General features: G+C 40.7%; 1 protein-coding gene across 2 annotated transcripts in view; it reads right to left on the bottom strand.

The window, feature by feature from the left end:
• The window catches only part of LOC124776302 (ATP-binding cassette sub-family C member 4-like), a 380,895-nt gene that overhangs the window by 176,819 nt on the left and 183,932 nt on the right, over positions 1-20,144 (bottom strand). For both annotated transcript variants that reach the window (XM_047251227.1, XM_047251228.1), the window contains exon 12: positions 17,418-17,704. In XM_047251227.1, coding sequence (XP_047107183.1) covers positions 17,418-17,704 — 287 coding nt within the window. The remainder of the gene's footprint in view (positions 1-17,417; positions 17,705-20,144) is intronic.

The following is a 20,144-nucleotide window of genomic DNA, read 5'->3' as shown; positions in this document are numbered from 1 at the left end:
TTTGTCAATTTCTGGTAGCTTTAATTTTTTAGCGTTGAATAGGGCTGGGGCAGATGGGAGTATGTCCGTGCATTATTTAATAATATCCATTCAAGTGTAGAAATTGATTTACAAAATTATTATTGTCCTATGGTATTTTTTACTGTAGAGAAGGCGAACGAGTGTAGCTGTTCTTCGAGGCTGTAAAAGGAGGTAAGTGAAAACGGATTAATTCCTGGCTGACTTGGACTGTGTCATAACGGTCGCTTGCGTGGTACATAAGAATTAGTAGAATAATTCTCACCGTTTTCAGGAGCTTGCAGTCTTTAACTTTCAGATTTCATGGTAAAAAGATAAAACGAATAACCTTCGTATATCGATAATCGAAACGGACGACTTGGGACGTCAGCTAGTACATGTTGCTCCAGCTGTATTAAGGTGTTGGTCTTATTGGCAATTAGTTTCGATGTTGGTACATCATCATCTTCAGGCCCATACTTGACAGTAACCGTATGTGCCCAACACTAGTAGTCAGTGGTGAGAGAGGCGTGTTCCATGCGGAAGGCAGGTGGTAACTGATGTAGTTTCTTGTTGTGGTCTTCAGTCCTGAGACTGGTTTGATGCAGCTCTCCATGCTACTCTATCCTGTGCAGGCTTCTTCATCTCCCAGCACCTACTGCAACCTACATCCTTCTGAATCTGTTTCGTGTATACATCCCTTGGTCTCCCTCTACGATTACTACCCTCTGCGCTGCCCTACAATACTAAATTGGTGATCCCTTGATGCCTCAGAGCGTGTCCTACCAACCGAACCCTTCTTCTAGTCAAATAGTGCCACAAACTCTTCTTCTCCCCAATTCTATTCAGTACCTCCTCATTAGTTTTGTGATCTACCCATCTAATCTTTAGCATTCTTCTGTAGCACCACATTTCGAAAACTTCTATTCTCCTCTTGTCTAAACTATTTATCGTCCACGTTTCACTTCCATACATGGCTGCACTCCATACAAATACTTTCAGAAACGACTTCCTAACACTTAAATCAATACTCGATGTTAACAAATTTCTCTTCTTCAGAAACGCTTTCCTTGCCATTGCCAGTCTACATTTTATATCCTCTCTACTTCGACCATCATCAGTTATTTTGCTCCTCAAGTAGCAAAAGTCGTTTACTACTTTAAGTGTCTCATTTCCTAATCTAATTCCCGCAGCATCACTCGACTTAACTCGACTACATTCCATTATCCTTGTTTTGCTTTTGTTGATGTTCATCTTATACCCTCCTTTCAAGACACTGTCCATTCTGTCCAACTGCTCTTCCAAGTCCTTTGCTGTTTCTGACAGAATTACAATGTCATCGGCGATCCTCAAGGTTTTTATTTCTTCTCCCTGGATTTTAATACCTACTCCGAGCTTTTCCTTTGTTTCCTTTACTGCTTGCTCAATATACGGATTGAATAACATCGGGGAGAGGCTACAACCCTGTCTCACTCCCTTCCCAACCACTGCTTCCCTTTCATGCGCCTCGACTCTAATAACTTCCATCTGCTTTCTGTACAAATTGTAAATAGCCTTTCGCTCCCTGTATTTTACCCCTGCCACCTTTACAATTAGAAAGAGAGTATTCCAGTCAACATTGTCAAAAGCTTTCTCTAAGTCTACAAATGCTAGAAACGTAGGTTTGCCTTTCCTTAATCTTTCTTCTAAGATAAGTCGTAGGGTCAGTATTGCCTCACGTGTTCCAACATTTCTACGGAATCCAAACTGATCTTCCCCGAGGTCGGCTTCTACCAGTTTTTCATTCGTCTGTGAAGAATTCGTGTTAGTATTTTGCAGCTGTGACTTATTAAACTGGTAGTTCGGTAATTTTCGCATCTGTCAACACCTGCTTTCTTTGGGATTGGAGTTATTATATTGTTTTTGAAGTCTGAGGGAATTTCGCCTGTCTCATACATCTTGCTCACCAGATGGTAGAGTTTTGTCAGGACTGGGTCTCCCAGGGCTATAAGTAGTTCTAATGGAATGTTGTCTCCTCCCGGCGCCTTGTTTCGGCTCAGGTCTTTCAGTGCTCTGTCAAACTCGTCACGCAGTATCATATCTCCCATTTCATCTTCAACTACATCCTCTTCCATTTCCATAATATTGTCCTCAAGAACATCGCCCCTGTTTAGACCGTCTATATACTCCTTCCACCTTTCTGCTTTTCCCTTCTTTGCTAAGAACTGGGTTTCCACCTGAGCTCTTGATATTCATGCAAGTGGTTCTCTTTTCTCCAAAGATCTCTTTTCCTGTAGGCAGTATCTATCTTACCCCTCGTGAGATAAGCCTCTACATCCTTAAATTTGTCCTCTAGCCATCCCTGCTTAGCCATTTTGCGCTTCCTGTCGATCTCATTTTTGAGACGTTTGTATTCCTTTTTGTCTGATTCACTTACTGCATTTATGTGTTTTCTCCTTTCATCAATTAAATTCAGTATCTCTTCTGTTTCTACTAGCCCTCGTCTTTTTACCTATCCTCTGCTGCCTTCACCACTTGATCCCTCAAAGCTACCCATTCTTCATCTACTGTATTTCTTTCCCCCATTCCTGTCAATTGTTCCCTTACGCTCTCCCTGAAACTCTGTACAACCTCTGGTTCTTTCAGTTTATCCAGGTTCCATCTATTTAAATTCCCACCTTTTTGCAGTTTCTTCAGTTTTAATCCACAGTTCATAACCAACAGATTGTGGTCAGAGTCCACATCTGCCCCTGGAAATGTCTTACAATTTAAAACCTGGTTCCTAAATCTCTGTCTTACCATTATATAATCTATCTGGAACCTGTCAGTATCTCCAGGCTTCTTCCATGTATACAATCTTCTTTTATGATTCTTGAACCAAGTGTTAGCTATGATTAGGTTCTGCTCTGTGCAAAATTCTACCAGACGGCTTCCTCTTTCATTTCTTAGCACCAAACCATATTCACCTACTATGTTTCCTTCTCTCCCTTTTCCTACTCCTGAATTACAGTCTCCCATGACTATTAAATTTTCGTCTCCCTTCACTACCTGAATAATTTCTTTTATCTCATCATACATTTCATCTATTTCTTCGTCATCTGCAGAGCTAGTTGGCATATAAACTTGTACTAGGGTAGTAGGCGTGGGCTTTGTGTGTATCTTGGCCACAATAATGCGTTCACTTTGCTGTTTGTAGTAGCTTACACGTACTCCTATTTTTTTAATTCATTATTAAACCTACTCCTGCATTACCCCTATTTGATTTTGTATTTATAACCCTGTATCCACCTGACCAAAAGTCTTGTTCCTCCTGCCACCGAACTTCACTAATTCCCACTGTATCTAAATTTAACCTATTCATTTCCCTTTTTATATTTTCTAACCTACCTGCCCGATTAAGGGATCTGACATTCCACGCTCCGATCCGTAGAACGCCAGTTTTCTTTCTCCTGATAACAACGTCCTCTTGAGTAATCCCGTCCCGGAGATCCGAATGGGGGACTGTTTTACCTCCGCAATATTTTACCCAAGAGGACGCCATCATCATTTAATCATACAGTAAAGCTGCATGCCCTCGGGAAAATTTACGGCTGTAGTTTCCCCTTGCTTTCAGCCGTTCGCAGTACCAAAACAGCAAGGCCATTTTGGTTAGTGTTACAAGGCCAGATCAGTCAATCATCCAGACTGTTGCCCCTGCAACTACTGAAAAGGCTGCTGCCCCTCTTCAGGAACCACACGTTTGTCTGGCCTCTCAACAGATACCCCTCCATTGTGGTTGCAAACCCTTTTTTTTTTGTTGGTCATCAGTCTACTGACTGGCTTGATGTGGCCCGCCACGAATTCTTTTCCTGTGCTAACCTCTTCATCTCAGAGTTGCACTTGCAACCAACGTCCTCAATTATTTGCTTGACGTATTCCAATCTCTGTCTTCATCTACAGTTTTTGCCCTCTACAGCTCCCTCTAGTACCATGGAAGTCATTCCCTCATGTCTTAGCAGATGTCCTATCATCCTGTCCCTTCTCCGTATCGGTGTTTTCTACATATTCCTTTCCTCTCCGATTCTGCGTAGAACCTCCCCATTCCTTACCTTATGTGTCCACCTAATTTTCAACATTCGTCTATAGCACCACATCTCAAATGCTGTACTCCAGACGTACATCCTCAGAAATTTCTTCCTCAAATTAAGGCCGGTATTTGATATTAGTAGACTTCTCTTGACCAGAAATGCCTTTTTTGCCATAGCGAGTCTGCTTTTGATGTCCTCCTTGCTCCGTCCGTCATTGGTTATTTTACTGCCTAGGTAGCGGAATTCCTTAACTTCATTGACTTCGTGACCATCGATCCTGATGTTAAGTTTCTCGCTGTTCTCATTTCTACTACTTCTCATTACCTTCGTCTTTCTCCGATGTACTCTCAAGCCATACTGTGTACTCATTAGACTGTTCATTCCGTTCAGCAGATCATTTAATTCTTCTTCACTTTCACTCAGGATAGCAATGTCATCAGCGAATCGTATCATTGATATCCTTTCACCTTGTACTTTAATTCCACTCCTGAACCTTTCTTTTACTTCCATCATTGCTTCCTCGATGTACAGATTGAAGAGTAGGGGCGAAAGGCTACAGCCTTGTCTTACACCCTTCTTAATACGAGCACTTCGTTCTTGATCGTCCACTCTTATTATTCCCTCTTGGTTGTTGTACATATTGTATATGACCCGTCTCTCCCTATAGCTTACCCCTACTTTTTTCAGAATCTCGAACAGCTTGCACCATTTTATATTGTCGAACGCTTTTTCCAGGTCGACAAATCCTATGAAAGTGTTTTGATTTTTCTTTAGCCTTGCTTCCATTATTAGCCGTAACGTCAAAATTTCCTCTCTCGTCCCTTTACTTTTCCTAAAGCCAAACTGATCGTCACCTAGCGCATTCTCAATTTTCTTTTCCATTCTTCTGTATATTATTCTTGTAAGCAGCTTCGATGCATGAGCTGTTAAGCTGATTGTGCGATAATTCTCGCACTTGTCAGGTCTTGCCGTCTTCGGAATTGTGTGGATGATGCTTTTCCGAAAGTCAGATGGTATATCGCCAGACTCATATATTCTACACACCAACGTGAATAGTCGTTTTGTTGCCACTTCCCCCAATGATTTTAGAAATTCTGATGGAATGTTATCTATCCCTTCTGCCTTATTTGACCGTAAGTCCTCCAAAGCTCTTTTAAATTCCGATTCTAATACTGGATCCCCTCTCTCTTCTAAATCGACTCCTGTTTCTTCTTCCATCACATCAGACAAATCTTCACCCTCATAGAGACTTTCAATGTATTCTTTCCACCTATCTGCTCTCTCTTCTGCATTTAACAGTGGAATTCCCGTTGCACTCTTAATGTAACCACCGTTGCTTTTAATGTCACCAAAGGTTGTTTTGACTTTCCTGTATGCTGAGTCTGTCCTTCCGACAATCATATCTTTTTCGATGTCTTCACATTTTTCCTGCAGCCATTTCGTCTTAGCTTCCCTGCACTTCCTATTTATTTCATTCCTCAGCGACTTGTATTTCTGTATTCCTGATTTTCCCGGAACATGTTTGTACTTCCTCCTTTCATCAATCAACTGAAGTATTTCTTCTGTTACCCATGGTTTCTTCGCAGCTACCTTCTTTGTACCTATGTTATCCTTCCCAACTTCTGTGATGGCCCTTTTTAGAGATGTCCATTCCTCTTCAAATGTACTGCCTACTGCGCTATTCCTTATTGCTGTATCTATAGCGTTAGAGAACTTCAAACGTATCTCGTCATTCCTTAGTACTTCCGTATCCCACTTCTTTGCGTATTGATTCTTCCTGACTGTCTTGAACTTCAGCCTACTCTTCATCACTACTATATTGTGATCTGAGTCTATATCTGCTCCTGGGTACCTACGGTACGGCTATCTGTGCCGTTGAGGCACGCAAGCCTCCCCACCAACGGCAAGGTCCATGGTTCATGGGGTTGGGGGGTAGTAACTGATATGAAGTTAAAACTAGTCGTTCAAATATCTACTACTTTTAACTTCATATCAGTTACTACCTGCCTTCCGCATGGAACACGCCTATCTCAGCACTCACTACAAGTGTTAGACGCATGCGCTTACTGTCAACAAGTATGGGCCTGAAGATGATGTTGTAACAACATCGAAACTAGTTGCCAATAAAACCAACACCTTAATACAGCTGGAGGAATTTCGTAATTTTTTAACAAAAGGAATAACTGTTTTCTCTAGGTCAGCTTATCAGAGAAGCACTCTGCCTCCTGCATACCGATCTAATGCGAGACAGGTACTCTATTCCTAGACCGTAAAACTAACCACAATAATGAATTATGGCACCAGGTAATAACTCGGTCGTACCTCTCTCGCTAATGTAAATCCCTTTTGTATGGTGCAACTAACGATTATATCGAGAATCACCCTCAAATTGCGGGCGTATCTGATTTTCAAAATTATTAAATTATTTGTTTCTCGCTAAGCAGTCAAAAGTTTTTCTCTCTTCTGCAGTATGCGTAATTCACACAGAAGAAGATTTTACACTGGTGACAATTTACATGACGTACATGTGTACATATTTATTGCACGCATGTGTCGAAAGCAACAATACTGTTCTTAACCTAATGATTGTTTCATGCTATATGCAAATGGGTGCATGACGCCGAGCAAACTACAGTAATAAGGAAATATTTTCCAATATTCTGAGACATTAAAACCAAAACAGAAAAATCTGGGAAAAAAGCGGTTCTGAAAGATTTTCCCAACGGCATCAAAACGGCACGTCAGGTAAAGAACATCAATACTTATTCGTAGCGCTTGCTAAAGACAACTGATTTTTTACGAGACCCACTGTGTGCTTCGCACAGAATTTGGTTTCTTTTCTAGTAGTTTCAAAATCTATTATTTTTGTAGTAATTTTTCATTACGCTAATATCTCACCTAGCACGCTTAGTGTGACCCAATTGTTTTCAGAGGTAACTTACAGCTCAGCGTCGTCTGTGAACTAGTTACACAGTGAACATAAGGCGAATAAGAAAGAGAAGGTTACTTAATTTCGGAAATTCATATACGTTGTTATGGTTAAAATTAAATTTGAAACAACAACCATGGAAAATTCAGAGGAAGAGAACACTTTAGATACTGTACCCGAGAATAATTCCAATCCCAAAGAAAGTGTGTTTTGGCAGATATGAAAATTACCGAACTATCAGTTTAATAAGCCACGGCTGCAAAATACTAAAACGAATTCTTTACAGACGAATGGAAAAACTGGTAGAAGCCGACCTCGGGGAAGATCAGTTTGGATTCCGTAGATATGTTGGAACACGTTAGGCAATACTGACCCTACGACTTATCTTAGAAAATAGATTAAGAAAAGGTAAACCTACTTTTCTAGTATTTGTAGACCTAGAGAAAGCTTTTGACAATGTTGACGGGAACACTCTCTTTCAAATCTTGAAGATGGCAAGGGTAAAATACAGGGAACGAATGGCTATTTACAATTTGAACAGAAACCAGATGGCAGTTAAAACAGTCGAGGGGCCTGAAAAGTAAGCAGTGGTTGGGAAGGGAGTGAGAAAGGGTTGTAGCCTATCCTCGATGTTATTTAATCTGTATATTGAGCAAGCAGTAAAGGAAACAAAAGAAAAATTCGGAGTAGGAATTGAAATCCATGGAGAAGAAATAAAAACTTTGAGGTTCGCTGATGACATTGTAATTCTGTCAGAGACAGCAAAGGACCTGGAAGAGCAGCTGAACGGAATGGACAGTGTCTTGAAAGGAGCATATAAGATGAACATCACAAAAGCAAAACGAGGATAATGGAATGTAGTCGAATTAACTCAGGTTATGCTGCGGGAATTATATTAGGAAATGAGACGCTTAAAGTAGTAAATGAGTTTTGCTATTTGGGGAGCAAAATAACTGATGATGGTCGAAGTAGAGAGGATATCAAATGTAGACTGGCAATTGCAAGGAAAGTCTTTCTGAAGAAGAGAAGTTTGTTAACATCGAGTATATATTTGTCGGGAAGTAGGTACTGGGAGATGAAGAAGCTTGCACAGGATAGAGTAGCAAGGAGGGCTGCATTAAACCAGTCTCTGGACTGGAGACCACAACAATGACCCGATACCAGGTCCGACGAGAGGAGAAGGGAATGGAGGTTTGGGGCAGTGAGGGGAAAATCCCCGGGGCCCCCGCCTCATGAGGGGCTTCAACTCTCTCAAGGTCTCGGATCACCCAGGATGAGAAATTGGCAAACAGCAGACTGCAGTTGTAAAATAAATTTTGTGTCATATAATAACTAAAAGAACATTACCCCACCAACAGCATAACCATACTAACTCTTCACTTCTACTTCAGTTCTTCAGTTTTATGAGTCATACAGGCCAGTTGCGTACCATGTCCTTTCGTGTTTAATCTTGAATGATATACATTTCCATTAGACATCGTGCTCTAAAACCATCGTGTACAATTACATTTCGTGTTTAATCTTGAATGCACTATATTTTCTTCAGACAAACTGCGCCAAAACCTCCTTGTATACAGTCGAGAAGGCGCTTTCTTCTTGAAAATCCTACCAAAAATATCTCCTCGACAAACTGCATGGTAACAGCTGTTAAATGTCGTTATAATTTGTTAGGTTTGCCAACTGCATTCAAAGAGAAGGCATTTCTGATTTCATCACAACGTGATTTTACACGAAAAACGAGTATACAGAAAATATTTTGCTTTCAAGAGTGAACACATAATAAAATATTTCTATTTTTATATAGTTATCCTGCAAGAACAGTAAAAGTGAAGAAATAAATTGATATGAAAGAGGTGTGATGCCCTGAAGTAAAGAGGTAATGTTCTTTTGTTCTTCTGTAGAATAGCCAACTTACGTGGGAGTTCTCGTAACACATCATGTGACATTATTTCATGGTCAAAAAGACTTTGCCTTCAGAGATTCAGCTCAGAAAATAGGATTTCCAAAAAATGGAAATTTTCTCGAAATATCTCTTAAGTCACTGTGATCCACTAGCAAGGACAGAGCGCAACAAGAAAATGGAAATCAGTTACAAGCGCATTGTCTGTCAAGTGATAGAATGAATTTATTTCTATTTGTGCCCATCATGTCAGGAGGCCATCTTGGAAAGAGAAAATGAGAAATATTATTCAGTTATTGGTGATTCCTGATTCAAATCATACTGAAGAAATAACATTCATTCTGCGTTTATTTACTTCAACAAGGAAATTGATGAATATGAAATAATTGAACAGTTTCTGGGATTCGTAGATTGTAATCAGAGAACGAGAGTGCATTCGATCAACACCTGTGAAACACTTAGTTCGTTTTAGTTAATGCTGCAGATAAGGTATGATAACGAAAATAATATTAGAGAGTCTTACAAAGTAGCTCAGACATATTTTTCTCAGTGAAATCCTCTTCGAAATTTTTCTGTGTATACTTGTCATTGCTTTACGTGGAGTTAATGCAGCTGAGAGTTGTGATGAAGCAGATATTTTTTTCAGAGTGATTCTTCTTTACTACTTGTTCAGTAGCAGTCCACAACTATGGTAATTTTTGAAACAGTGAGTTGGAAGTTCTTTATATTCCACGTCTAATGGTCGGGTTGATGCTGCAATAGCTATTGCAGCTTACATGGATAACATTGCCTTTGCTGTTGATACTCTCAGTAAGTAAAATTGTCAGCTAAAATACGTTCTGTGGTATGGCGTGTTTTGGATTTTATGAGGTCATTCAAGTGTTTAATAATGGCATCAATTTAGCTAAAGCTGTTGGTACCAGTTGACTACAGAAGCAATTATTTCAAACTCGAAACACTATCACTGATGTTTCGGTAGGACACTCTGAGAGCTTATTAGATGAGTTAACATATCTTCGCAAGGATTGGGACATCATGCTCCCTGATCTAAAGTTGTTACCAGAGCAATTAACATCAATCCTGAATTCTCAGAGGTGAGCAATAAGAAGAGGAAATCGTTTCATGATGAAGCCAGGAATGAAGTGACAGGTGTGAATTCAGAAGATTTATTCGAGATACGTGTATTTTGTGTCATTATTAGCAATCTAGTGCTTAATTTAAAAACCCAATATGAAATACGATTTTGGATGAAACATTTGGGTTTTATGGAAATACTCAAAGAAGATAGCTGATCGCTTTTCTCAGGTCTGCAAGTTATTAATCAGTGAGTATCATAATGATGTCACAACATATTTAGAGGATGAAACTAAATATCTGCATACTTCAAAATTAAAATAGTTTACTTTGGAACTATGTGAAATCTTGGATATTACGCACAACCTTGAAATTTTAAGCTCCTTGCCGCAGCTTTGCGCACATCTTACACTCTTCCAGTGACGATAAAGTTGTCTCAGATCAACTGTGCATCAACAACGTGTCAAAGATTTGGGAACCATGTCATCTGAATATAATTTAGCAAGGGAACTAGACTCTGATTCTGTGGTTCAAATATTTCCTGAACGAAATTATTATACTTTGTTTTCGTGGTAAACTGCAAATGTCCCATCACGACTTGGATATTTTCTTCATTCAGTGTTCTTAAACAAGCGAGGTCAGCTATCTGAAAGCGAGAAATTATTTAGGTTTTATAATAACAGAACAGAGGTGACACCCATAATGTATACAAATAAGAACGTAAGTTAACAAAGCAATTTCCATTAAGTAACTTTTTAAGTGAGAGGATCAGTTTCGCTAGAGGAGAAATGCCGTTGTTTGCGTTTTTTAGTATAACTACTAAAAACATAGTGGATAAGGTAAACAGCCTCCATTTATTCCTCTGTAGCTATTGCTTGAGGTGTTTGTATGTACATAGTTTCTCTAACAAATAAATGTCGATGTTTTGAAATGTTGTCTCACTTCTCAGCACTTCAGCAAGCAAAACAGATACAGAACATACGTCATGCAGTTTGGTTTGCCCATTACTAAACGTTGTCATTGCTTGTTCCTCAATTTCGGTACTATACTCTAACTACGATACTGTAGTGTCTGTATTGTTAAGGAGAACGATATAGTGTTCCTTCAGACAAGCATGCATGTCCGAAGGAACAGACACTGCGGCGACTACAGCAGTTATGAAATACACTAACTGTATTAGCAGTTGCGAATACGAACGGCCATCGACAGTATAAAGGAATGAGGACAATGAAAATTTGTGTCGGACCGGCACTAGTACCTGAAATTCCCACTTTACGTGAGCAGTCGGTTTAACCGCTTTGAATATCCGTGAACGAATCAAAGCCAAGCACTATCTTCTGCAAATAAGAGGGCCTCGCTGACCCACACACCGTGCACCCATAGTCCAGCTGCAAGTGCACAAAAGCCTGATAAAACTGGAGGGGATCCACTCTGTCCGCTCCCCAAGACCTGTGGTTGAGGCACTTGATGATGTTCAGTGCCTTCGGGGTTCTGGCTTTCAAGTCTCGCATGTGTGGCAACCATGACAATCTCGAATCAGAAATGAGGCTCAGAAACCGCACTGTGTCTAGGTACGACGCTATGAGAAATGTCTACTTCAAGGCGGCGACTATGTAAGGTAGTAACTAAATGTTGCAATAAAAACATTTCTTTTACTTTCACTGTGATTTCCACTTTGCGACCGATCGGAGGATGAAAAAAACGCACTGATATGATTAACTGGCCGCCAAGATCGCCATTTCACTTTTGTTTGTGGGGTTGGATGAAGTCTTATATGTAAAAACGAAAGCTCAATGCGCGAGATGAACGGTTTGGCCGCATCATGGACGCTGTTGCCCTCATTACGGGACGTGCAGAGGCGCTGAGACAAGCAGCACATGTTCTCCAAAGAGTGCACATATGCAGTGAAGCTGACGATATGATATTCGGACACTTACCGCGAATTGTGAAACAGCTGTAATGCGACGTACACGATAATGCTTAGATATGAGTGAGTTAAAAATATGTAGTTCTCGATTGATACTTAGTAAAACATTTGTTGTAAACGAGACAATATATTGATATAATACAGAAAATAAGTAACACTGTACATTAAATGTGTCCTATCTCGGAAACCATATCTAATAGAGCATATATTTACATGAAATTTTTGCTTCAAATGATCGTTCGCGTCGTATCCCTCAATATTGACCATCAATCCTGGGACACCGTGTATACAGGGTAATTCGACTGCCCCTACACATGTCGTTTTATGCAACCCGCAATGTTACATCTGGCCTTCAAAAATCACGTGAGATATTTTCATATTCTCTCGCTCACTACGCGTAAACTTCTAATAATTTCCGGGTATGCAGCCGGATCCCGTCGACATTCTGCCACGATATTTCGGCCCAGAGACGTCCGGCCATCATCAGGTGAGTACACAACTACTGAAGAGCCCAGGTGCAGTCGCGGTGTTTATGCCGAATCTCGCGCATGCGAAATGTACTGGCATCCTACAGCGCATGCGTCAGGTGTTGACATGCGCAGCATAGCCGAGTTGTACGTGCTGCCCTCGGTGGTGAAAATAAAGGTTCATCTAGTCATTGAGTATCGAATGACACTGTCGATTCCGCTGTGATTGTATAATTTTAATAACAGGATTCCAATTTTTATCCAGCTGAAAGCCGTTGTCACGATTTATAAGATTATTGGCAAGATGTATTTCCACTGATTCCTTGATTACGGGATCCCAAAAACCGGAAACCGGGGCTAAAATTTTTGTTCCATTGTATTCCATTGAATGCCCCAATGAAATACAGTGCTCTGCTACTGCCGATTTTGACGGTTGCCGCAGACGGGTGTATCTTTCGTGTTCTATACATCGTTCATGGACAGTTCTTGTCGTCTGGCCAATATATGCAGAGCCACATTCACAGGGAATTTTGTAGACGCCTGCTTTCTTCAGTTGTAAATCGTCTTTAACGGATCCAACCAGGGCCCGGTTCTTTGCTGGTGGACGGAAGATAACCTTGATTTTATTTTTCTTCAGTAATCGGCCTATTTTCGAAGACACATTCCCGGCGTATGGAAGGAACGCAGTTGATTTAAAGTCGTCATCTGCGTCCTCAGTGCGTTGCTTCTTGTTATGATAGTTGCGCATGGCCTTCCTTATTTGGCGAGAAGTGTAGCCATTCTCTTTGAAAACCTTCTCCAAGTGTTCTAATTCTGCGTGGAGGTTTTCATCATCCGATATTATATGCGCTCGATGTATAAAGGTACTGAGAACACCGGCTGTTTGTGCTGGGTGATGGCAGCTTGACGCCTGGAGATACAGATTTGTGTGAGTCGGTTTCCTGTACACAGAATGTCCTAATGACCCATCAATTTTACGGCGTACTAGCACGTCTAGAAATGGTAAAGTGCCCTCTTTTTCAATCTCCATCGTAAATTTGATGTTCTCATGTAATGAGTTTAAGTGATGAAGGAATTTCTCCAGTTCCTGTCTGCCATGAGGCCATACAGCAAGAGTATCATCTACGTACCGCCAGAAGACCGTAGGCTTTAAAACAGCAGACTCAAGTGCTTTCTCCTCAAAGTCCTCCATAAAGAGATTAGCTACCACAGGCGACAAAGGGCTCCCCATATTATTTACATCTGAAGATTGCAGCAAGATGTTCTTCCCTTAGTTGGGACTGGATTGACGGTGTATCCTGGGCCAAGGCAGACTGGGCTCACAGGGACAGTACGAACAGGCAAAGTGCGAAGTTTAGCCAACTCGTAACACGAAAGCCGCAAGAAGCTATCTCTGGACGATCCGTGGTGAACCTCACGGAGAAATCTTTTGACGATGTGACGATGTCAGTGCTTGCGAAAGGTTTAAACTTCGCTCGTACACCTGCCTCACTGCCTTTAACGGATTTCATCAGTTCCATTGAGGAAGCCATTAGACGTCTCCCTGTGGATTCTGCAGACGAAATTCGACGTGAATCTTGCCGAACGTTGTTGAAATGTGTGCTACAACGGAGTAACATCCCGCCAGCTGAAAGAGCTGCTCTCCGCAGCCTGAGAGAAGATACTAGCACAGTCGTACTGCCTGCGGATAAGGGTAACGCCACAGTTCTTCTGACAAGAGAAGCCTACAACGAGAAGATATATTGTCAGCTAAATGATTCTACGTACCGTAGAATTGAAAAGGACCCAACAAGCCGAATATCAAGGAAAACTACTACCCTTTTGAACGACTGTTCTCTACCTGAACAAGTTATCAAGAGATTGAGACCACACAATGCAGTACCACCAAGACTCTACGGTCCTCCGAAGATACACAAGGATGGTGCCCCACTACGATTAATAGTGAGTAATATTGGTGCTGCGACCTATTCTACAGCAAAATATCTGGCTTCATTACTAAATCCGTATGTGGGTAAGTGTTGCCACCATATACGTAATTCCGAAGATTTTGTCAGTCGCTTGAAGGAAGTTAAGCTTAGCAGCTCGGATTTATTAGTCAGCTTTGATGTGGTCTCACTTTTTACCAAAGTGCCTTAAATGGAATCATTACATCTTATTGGTAACTTTTTCAGTGCAGAAATGACGGCCTTGTTTGAACATATACTCTTCTCAACGTACTTTTATTCAATGACGAATTCTTTGAACAAACAGACGGCGTCGCCATGGGGAGCCCTTTGTCGCCTGTGGTAGCTAATCTCTTTATGGAGGACTTTGAGGAGAAAGCACTTGAGTCTGCTGTTTTAAAGCCTACGGTCTTCTGGCGGTACGTAGATGATACTCTTGCTGTATGGCCTCATGGCAGACAGGAACTGGAGAAATTCCTTCATCACTTAAACTCATTACATGAGAACATCAAATTTACGATGGAGATTGAAAAAGAGGGCACTTTACCATTTCTAGACGTGCTAGTACGCCGTAAAATTGATGGGTCATTAGGACATTCTGTGTACAGGAAACCGACTCACACAGATCTGTATCTCCAGGCGTCAAGCTGCCATCACCCAGCACAAACAGCCGGTGTTCTCAGTACCTTTATACATCGAGCGCATATAATATCGGATGATGAAAACCTCCACGCAGAATTAGAACACTTGGAGAAGGTTTTCAAAGAGAATGGCTACACTTCTCGCCAAATAAGGAAGGCCATGCGCAACTATCATAACAAGAAGCAACGCACTGAGGACGCAGATGACGACTTTAAATCAACTGCGTTCCTTCCATACGCCGGGAATGTGTCTTCGAAAATAGGCCGATTACTGAAGAAAAATAAAATCAAGGTTATCTTCCGTCCACCAGCAAAGAACCGGGCCCCGGTTGGATCCGTTAAAGACGATTTACAACTGAAGAAAGCAGGCGTCTACAAAATTCCCTGTGAATGTGGCTCTGCATATATTGGCCAAAGGACAAGAACTGTCCATGAACGATGTATAGAACACGAAAGATACACCCGTCTGCGGCAACCGTCAAAATCGGCAGTAGCAGAGCACTGTATTTCATTGGGGCATTCAATGGAATACAATGGAACAAAAATTTTAGCCCCGGTTTTCGGTTTTTGGGATCCCGTAATCAAGGAATCAGTGGAAATACATCTTGCCAATAATCTTATAAATCGTGACAACGGCTTTCAGCTGGATAAAAATTGGAATCCTGTTATTAAAATTATACAATCACAGCGGAATCGACAGTGTCATTCGATACTCAATGACTAGATGAACCTTTATTTTCACCACCGAGGGCAGCACGTACAACTCGGCTATGCTGCGCATGTCAACACCTGACGCATGCGCTGTAGGATGCCAGTACATTTCGCATGCGCGAGATTCGGCATAAACACCGCGACTGCACCTGGGCTCTTCAGTAGTTGTGTACTCACCTGATGATGGCCGGACGTCTCTGGGCCGAAATATCGTGGCAGAATGTCGAACGGGATCCGGTTGCATACCCGGAAATTATTAGAAGAAGAAATACGCCGGGAAAATTTCAGAAGTCATACGCGTAAACTATTAGTCCGACAGAATTAGGAAATTTGATTTAGTTAAATTTTGTACAGGGATACATTTTCTCTGGAGCCCGTGGTTTTCGAGCTACTGAAGAAAGTTAAAAAAATGACCTTGATATACACTTCCATTACCAACCTCATTCCTCACCTCATGATTTCTACTACGTTTTTCACGGCACTCCCTCCTAACATTGTACAAAAATTTTCGACTACACGAACTGTTCCTTATACTCGACCTCTTTAATGGGCTATTACGCCACCGATATAGTCGGTTACTTCGTTAACATTAATAATTTAAATGTGCCCCTGAGAGTAATGAAAGAAAAACGACTTTTGTAAAGGTTATGTCAAAACTAATTACGTTGACTATTCGATCCCAATGTTGAATGGGCTATTGCCTCACCAATATAGACGGTATTTCGTTAACATTATTAATTTAAACGTGACCATGAGTGCAAAGAAAGAAAAACGACTTTTGTAAAGGTTATGTCAAAACTAATTACGTTGACTATTCGATCCCAATGATGAATGGGCTATTGCCTCAAAAATATAGACGGTATTTCGTTAACATTGTTAATTTAAACGTGACCATGAATGCAATGAAAGAAAACTATTTTTGTAAACATTACGTCAAAACTAATTCGTTGACAATACAATCCTACATTAACTCTTACAAAGTACAGTAGATTCGTGGTCACAACGCCTGAAAAATACGACGACGTAATTGTTTAGTTTATGCTGATAAAATTCACAAAATTGTTAGGTAAAATTTACACAAACGTCGATTTTACAATCTGTAAATGCTCTCCTAAGCCATTAGCGTAATAAGACAAGTCAGTAAAGACCAAACGAAATCAAACGCGGGGAATAATTAGAGTAGTCGCAAATTTTTGTTCGGTGGAAGGAAGAAGTTCCATAAACAGTATGATAGATATTCTGATCGTTGAGGGATGAGTGTGGGAGTGGGGGTGCGTTTGAAGGTCGTCTTTGTACGTTTTCCTTGAATAACTCGAAAAATGCGGTTTCAGGCGAAAACGTATCACAGTACAAAATTTAACTATATTAAATTTTCTATAAAAAGATCATGTACCTTTTTCTCTGTAGCACTAACAGTTTGCGCATAGCGATCGAGAGACTATGCTAATCTCAGCGTGGTTTTTGAAGGTCAATTATAACTTCGGGGGTTGCGTGAAACGATATCGATAGGGGCACCTGAATCACGCTGTATACAAGTGAGGCTGTTCGGCAACACCAGATTTGTGAAAATCTCCATATTTAATTTGACGTCGGTGCTCTGTGGGGCGTTCTGAAATCGTACTTACGGACCGACCAAAGTGATTGGTACCTCAATCACAAGGAATTTTTTATATTCCAGGAACAGTGCTCTTAGGAGTACTGCCACAGAGCACCGACGCCACATTTTTCCAAGAATGTCACCGCGGAAAACCACATACGCACCCCGGAAACTATTACACGTACCTGGCGAGGTTGACCCTGGCCCTCTGCCCGCCACTGAGTGTGATGCCCTTCTCTCCCACCAGCGTCTGGTCGCCGAACGGCAGCAGCTCGAAGTCCTTGGACAGGGCGCACACCTCCACCACCCGCTTGTACTTCTTCCTGTCGTACGGCTGTCCGAACAGGATGTTCTGCCGCACGGTACCCACGAATATCCACGGCTCCTGGCTCGCGTAGGACACCTTCCCACCAATCTTCAGTTTCCCACACGTCGGAGTCAACTCGTTTATCAGCAGGTACAACAGAGAGCTCTGGAGAAACAAACGGAGATACGTGCAATAAATCTTAGCGTTCATCGCAATGCTGTTTCTAGTTCTCCATCTGGAATTTCTTCTACCAGATTCTGACTTAACTTAAGGGTCATACTTATCAGTAAGGTGGAAGACAACTTTTGAAATAAGGACCGTAATACTGCTTGTGAGATATACAAACTCATACGACACGGAGTTTCGCATGACAATAATTAGCGTATAAAATCTACTTAGAAGTTTTTGTGATTTGAGTTTTAAGTTCGTATGGTCCTGAAGTGGCATTGTTGAATACTCTGTCAAAATATTAATGTTGCGCCTTTTATCAAACATGTTGTTTTTTTCTTTTTACCCAAACATGTTTCATCACCTCTGTGCCATCATCAGTGGGTTTTTGTTTACTGAAAATTGTAAAACATATTTTAGGTTGTAACTGGTTTAACGAAATGAGGCCTAAAGAACGTGTTTGTTCGCTTTGCTTCTTACCTTGATTTTACTTTACATGGTTTTGCAGGACCAACTGTATAGTGTCCTGCACCGATAGCTTGTCATCTGTGAACCAAACTATGTAAAGATGAATTTCATCGGCGAGCTAACACCTCCATTGATTTTTAAAAACAGTGATTTTGGCGTGTCAAAATGTTTTGCGTATATATTTGTTATTACTCACCTTTTGTTGTGACTGATCCTTCTCCTTTTGCGTTCTGCACACACATATTAACGTACTTTGTGTAATTTCTTTTTTATAAACACCTTTTTACTTAGCAAAACGCAGTGAGCACTATGTTGTGTTTCCTAACCACGTAGGCGTTCGTTTGATCCCGAGGAAGTTGGCGCCGAATTTGAATTTTGTTTACTTTTTCTCTGTCTTTCTGCGTGTATGTGTGTGTGTGTGTGTTTGTGTGTGTGTGTGTGTGTGTGTGTGTGTGTGTGTAAGCTCCTTTAACTGTTTGTGTTGCCTTTTCTGTAAAGTTCCTTTAATGTGTTAAATAATATTCCTTTACAGAGTATAGTGTTTTCATTTAAAACTTGTTTGTCTTCTGCTATTGCCTTCACACTCACACACACACACACACACACACACACACACACACACACATAGTAAGTACGTTAATTTGTGTGTACAGTGTCCTTAGAACGCAAAAGAAGAAGGATCAGTCACAACAAAATATGAGTACAAACAAATGTACACGCAAAACATTCCGACACACCAAAATCATTGTTTTTAAAAATCAAGGGAGGCGTTAACCCGCCGATGAAATTCACATTTACATCGTTTGGTTTGCAGATGACAAGCTATCAATGCAGGATACCATACAGTTGGTCCTGCAAAAACATACAACGTAAAATCACGGTAAGAAGCAAAACGAACAAAAACTTTCTTTAGGCCTCACTTTGTGAGACCAGTTACAATCCAAAATATGTTCACTTTTTACAGTTTTCAATAAACAAAAATCCAATGATGATGGCACGGAGGTGCTGAAACATGTTTGGCTAAAAAGAAAAAACAGCGTGTTTGGAAAAATGCGGAACGTATATGCTATAATTTAACTGCAGTCACGGAAACAAAGACAAGAGCTGCAGATTCAAAAGATAAATGTTAATGTTTCTTTGTACCTATTAGTTTTTCAAGTAGAAAAAAACTCATGAGTGGTTAAAATTAACAAACCGTATAGCGAGACCAGAATCGCACATTGAATCATGGAACACAGTATGTCTGGAGAATGGAAATTTCTTCAGCTACAGAGATGTATAAGTCTTAATTATAAAAAAAAAAAAAAATACCACAGAGCAGGAAAAAAATACGTTAGAAACTAACAATGTAAATTTCGTTAAAATTGCTCCATTGTTGAATGCCTGTTTCATCCTTCCTTGGTGCTTCTCCAAGATATTAAAGATACTGGCCTGTTTTCACAATAAATGACAATAAAACAAATGAAATAAATACTAAATGATGGAGAAAAATAAATCTTGAGAATCACGCTATATAATATGTGTCATGATGCAAATATACCTGTAGAAAAAAATGTCTGTGCTGATAGTGTTTGTATTTGTGCAGCAGTTTAAGAATTTTTGCCTCTAGTTATTTTACTTGCAGTGTTACGTTGGTGGTGGAGGAGGAGGAGGAGTCGATTACGTGAGTGGTGGCAGCTGGTGAAGGTGCTGTGCAAGTGAAGTTAGTTCACACCCAAGCTATACACGAGAAATGCCGACTTGTTAGTCTACCTACAGGAGAAGTGCGTGCCCTATAATTATTGTCCTCACAGTGACCGTGCCTTACAAGGTATTAGATAACTCCGGAAATGAGTGCAATAATAAGACATATTTCTCACTGAAAACAGTAGTTTATTACGGAGTACTAGATCCGTGTTCAATATTGCACCGAGCTGTCTGCAAAAGAGTGACTTGAAATTGAATGAAACGGTACAAAGGAAACTGCGTG

The sequence above is a fragment of the Schistocerca piceifrons genome, chromosome 2 (assembly GCF_021461385.2).
Source record: "Schistocerca piceifrons isolate TAMUIC-IGC-003096 chromosome 2, iqSchPice1.1, whole genome shotgun sequence".
NCBI lineage: Eukaryota > Metazoa > Arthropoda > Insecta > Orthoptera > Acrididae > Schistocerca > Schistocerca piceifrons.
The sequence above is the reverse complement of the archived record's forward strand: the minus strand, read 5'-3'. Positions and strand labels throughout refer to the sequence as shown.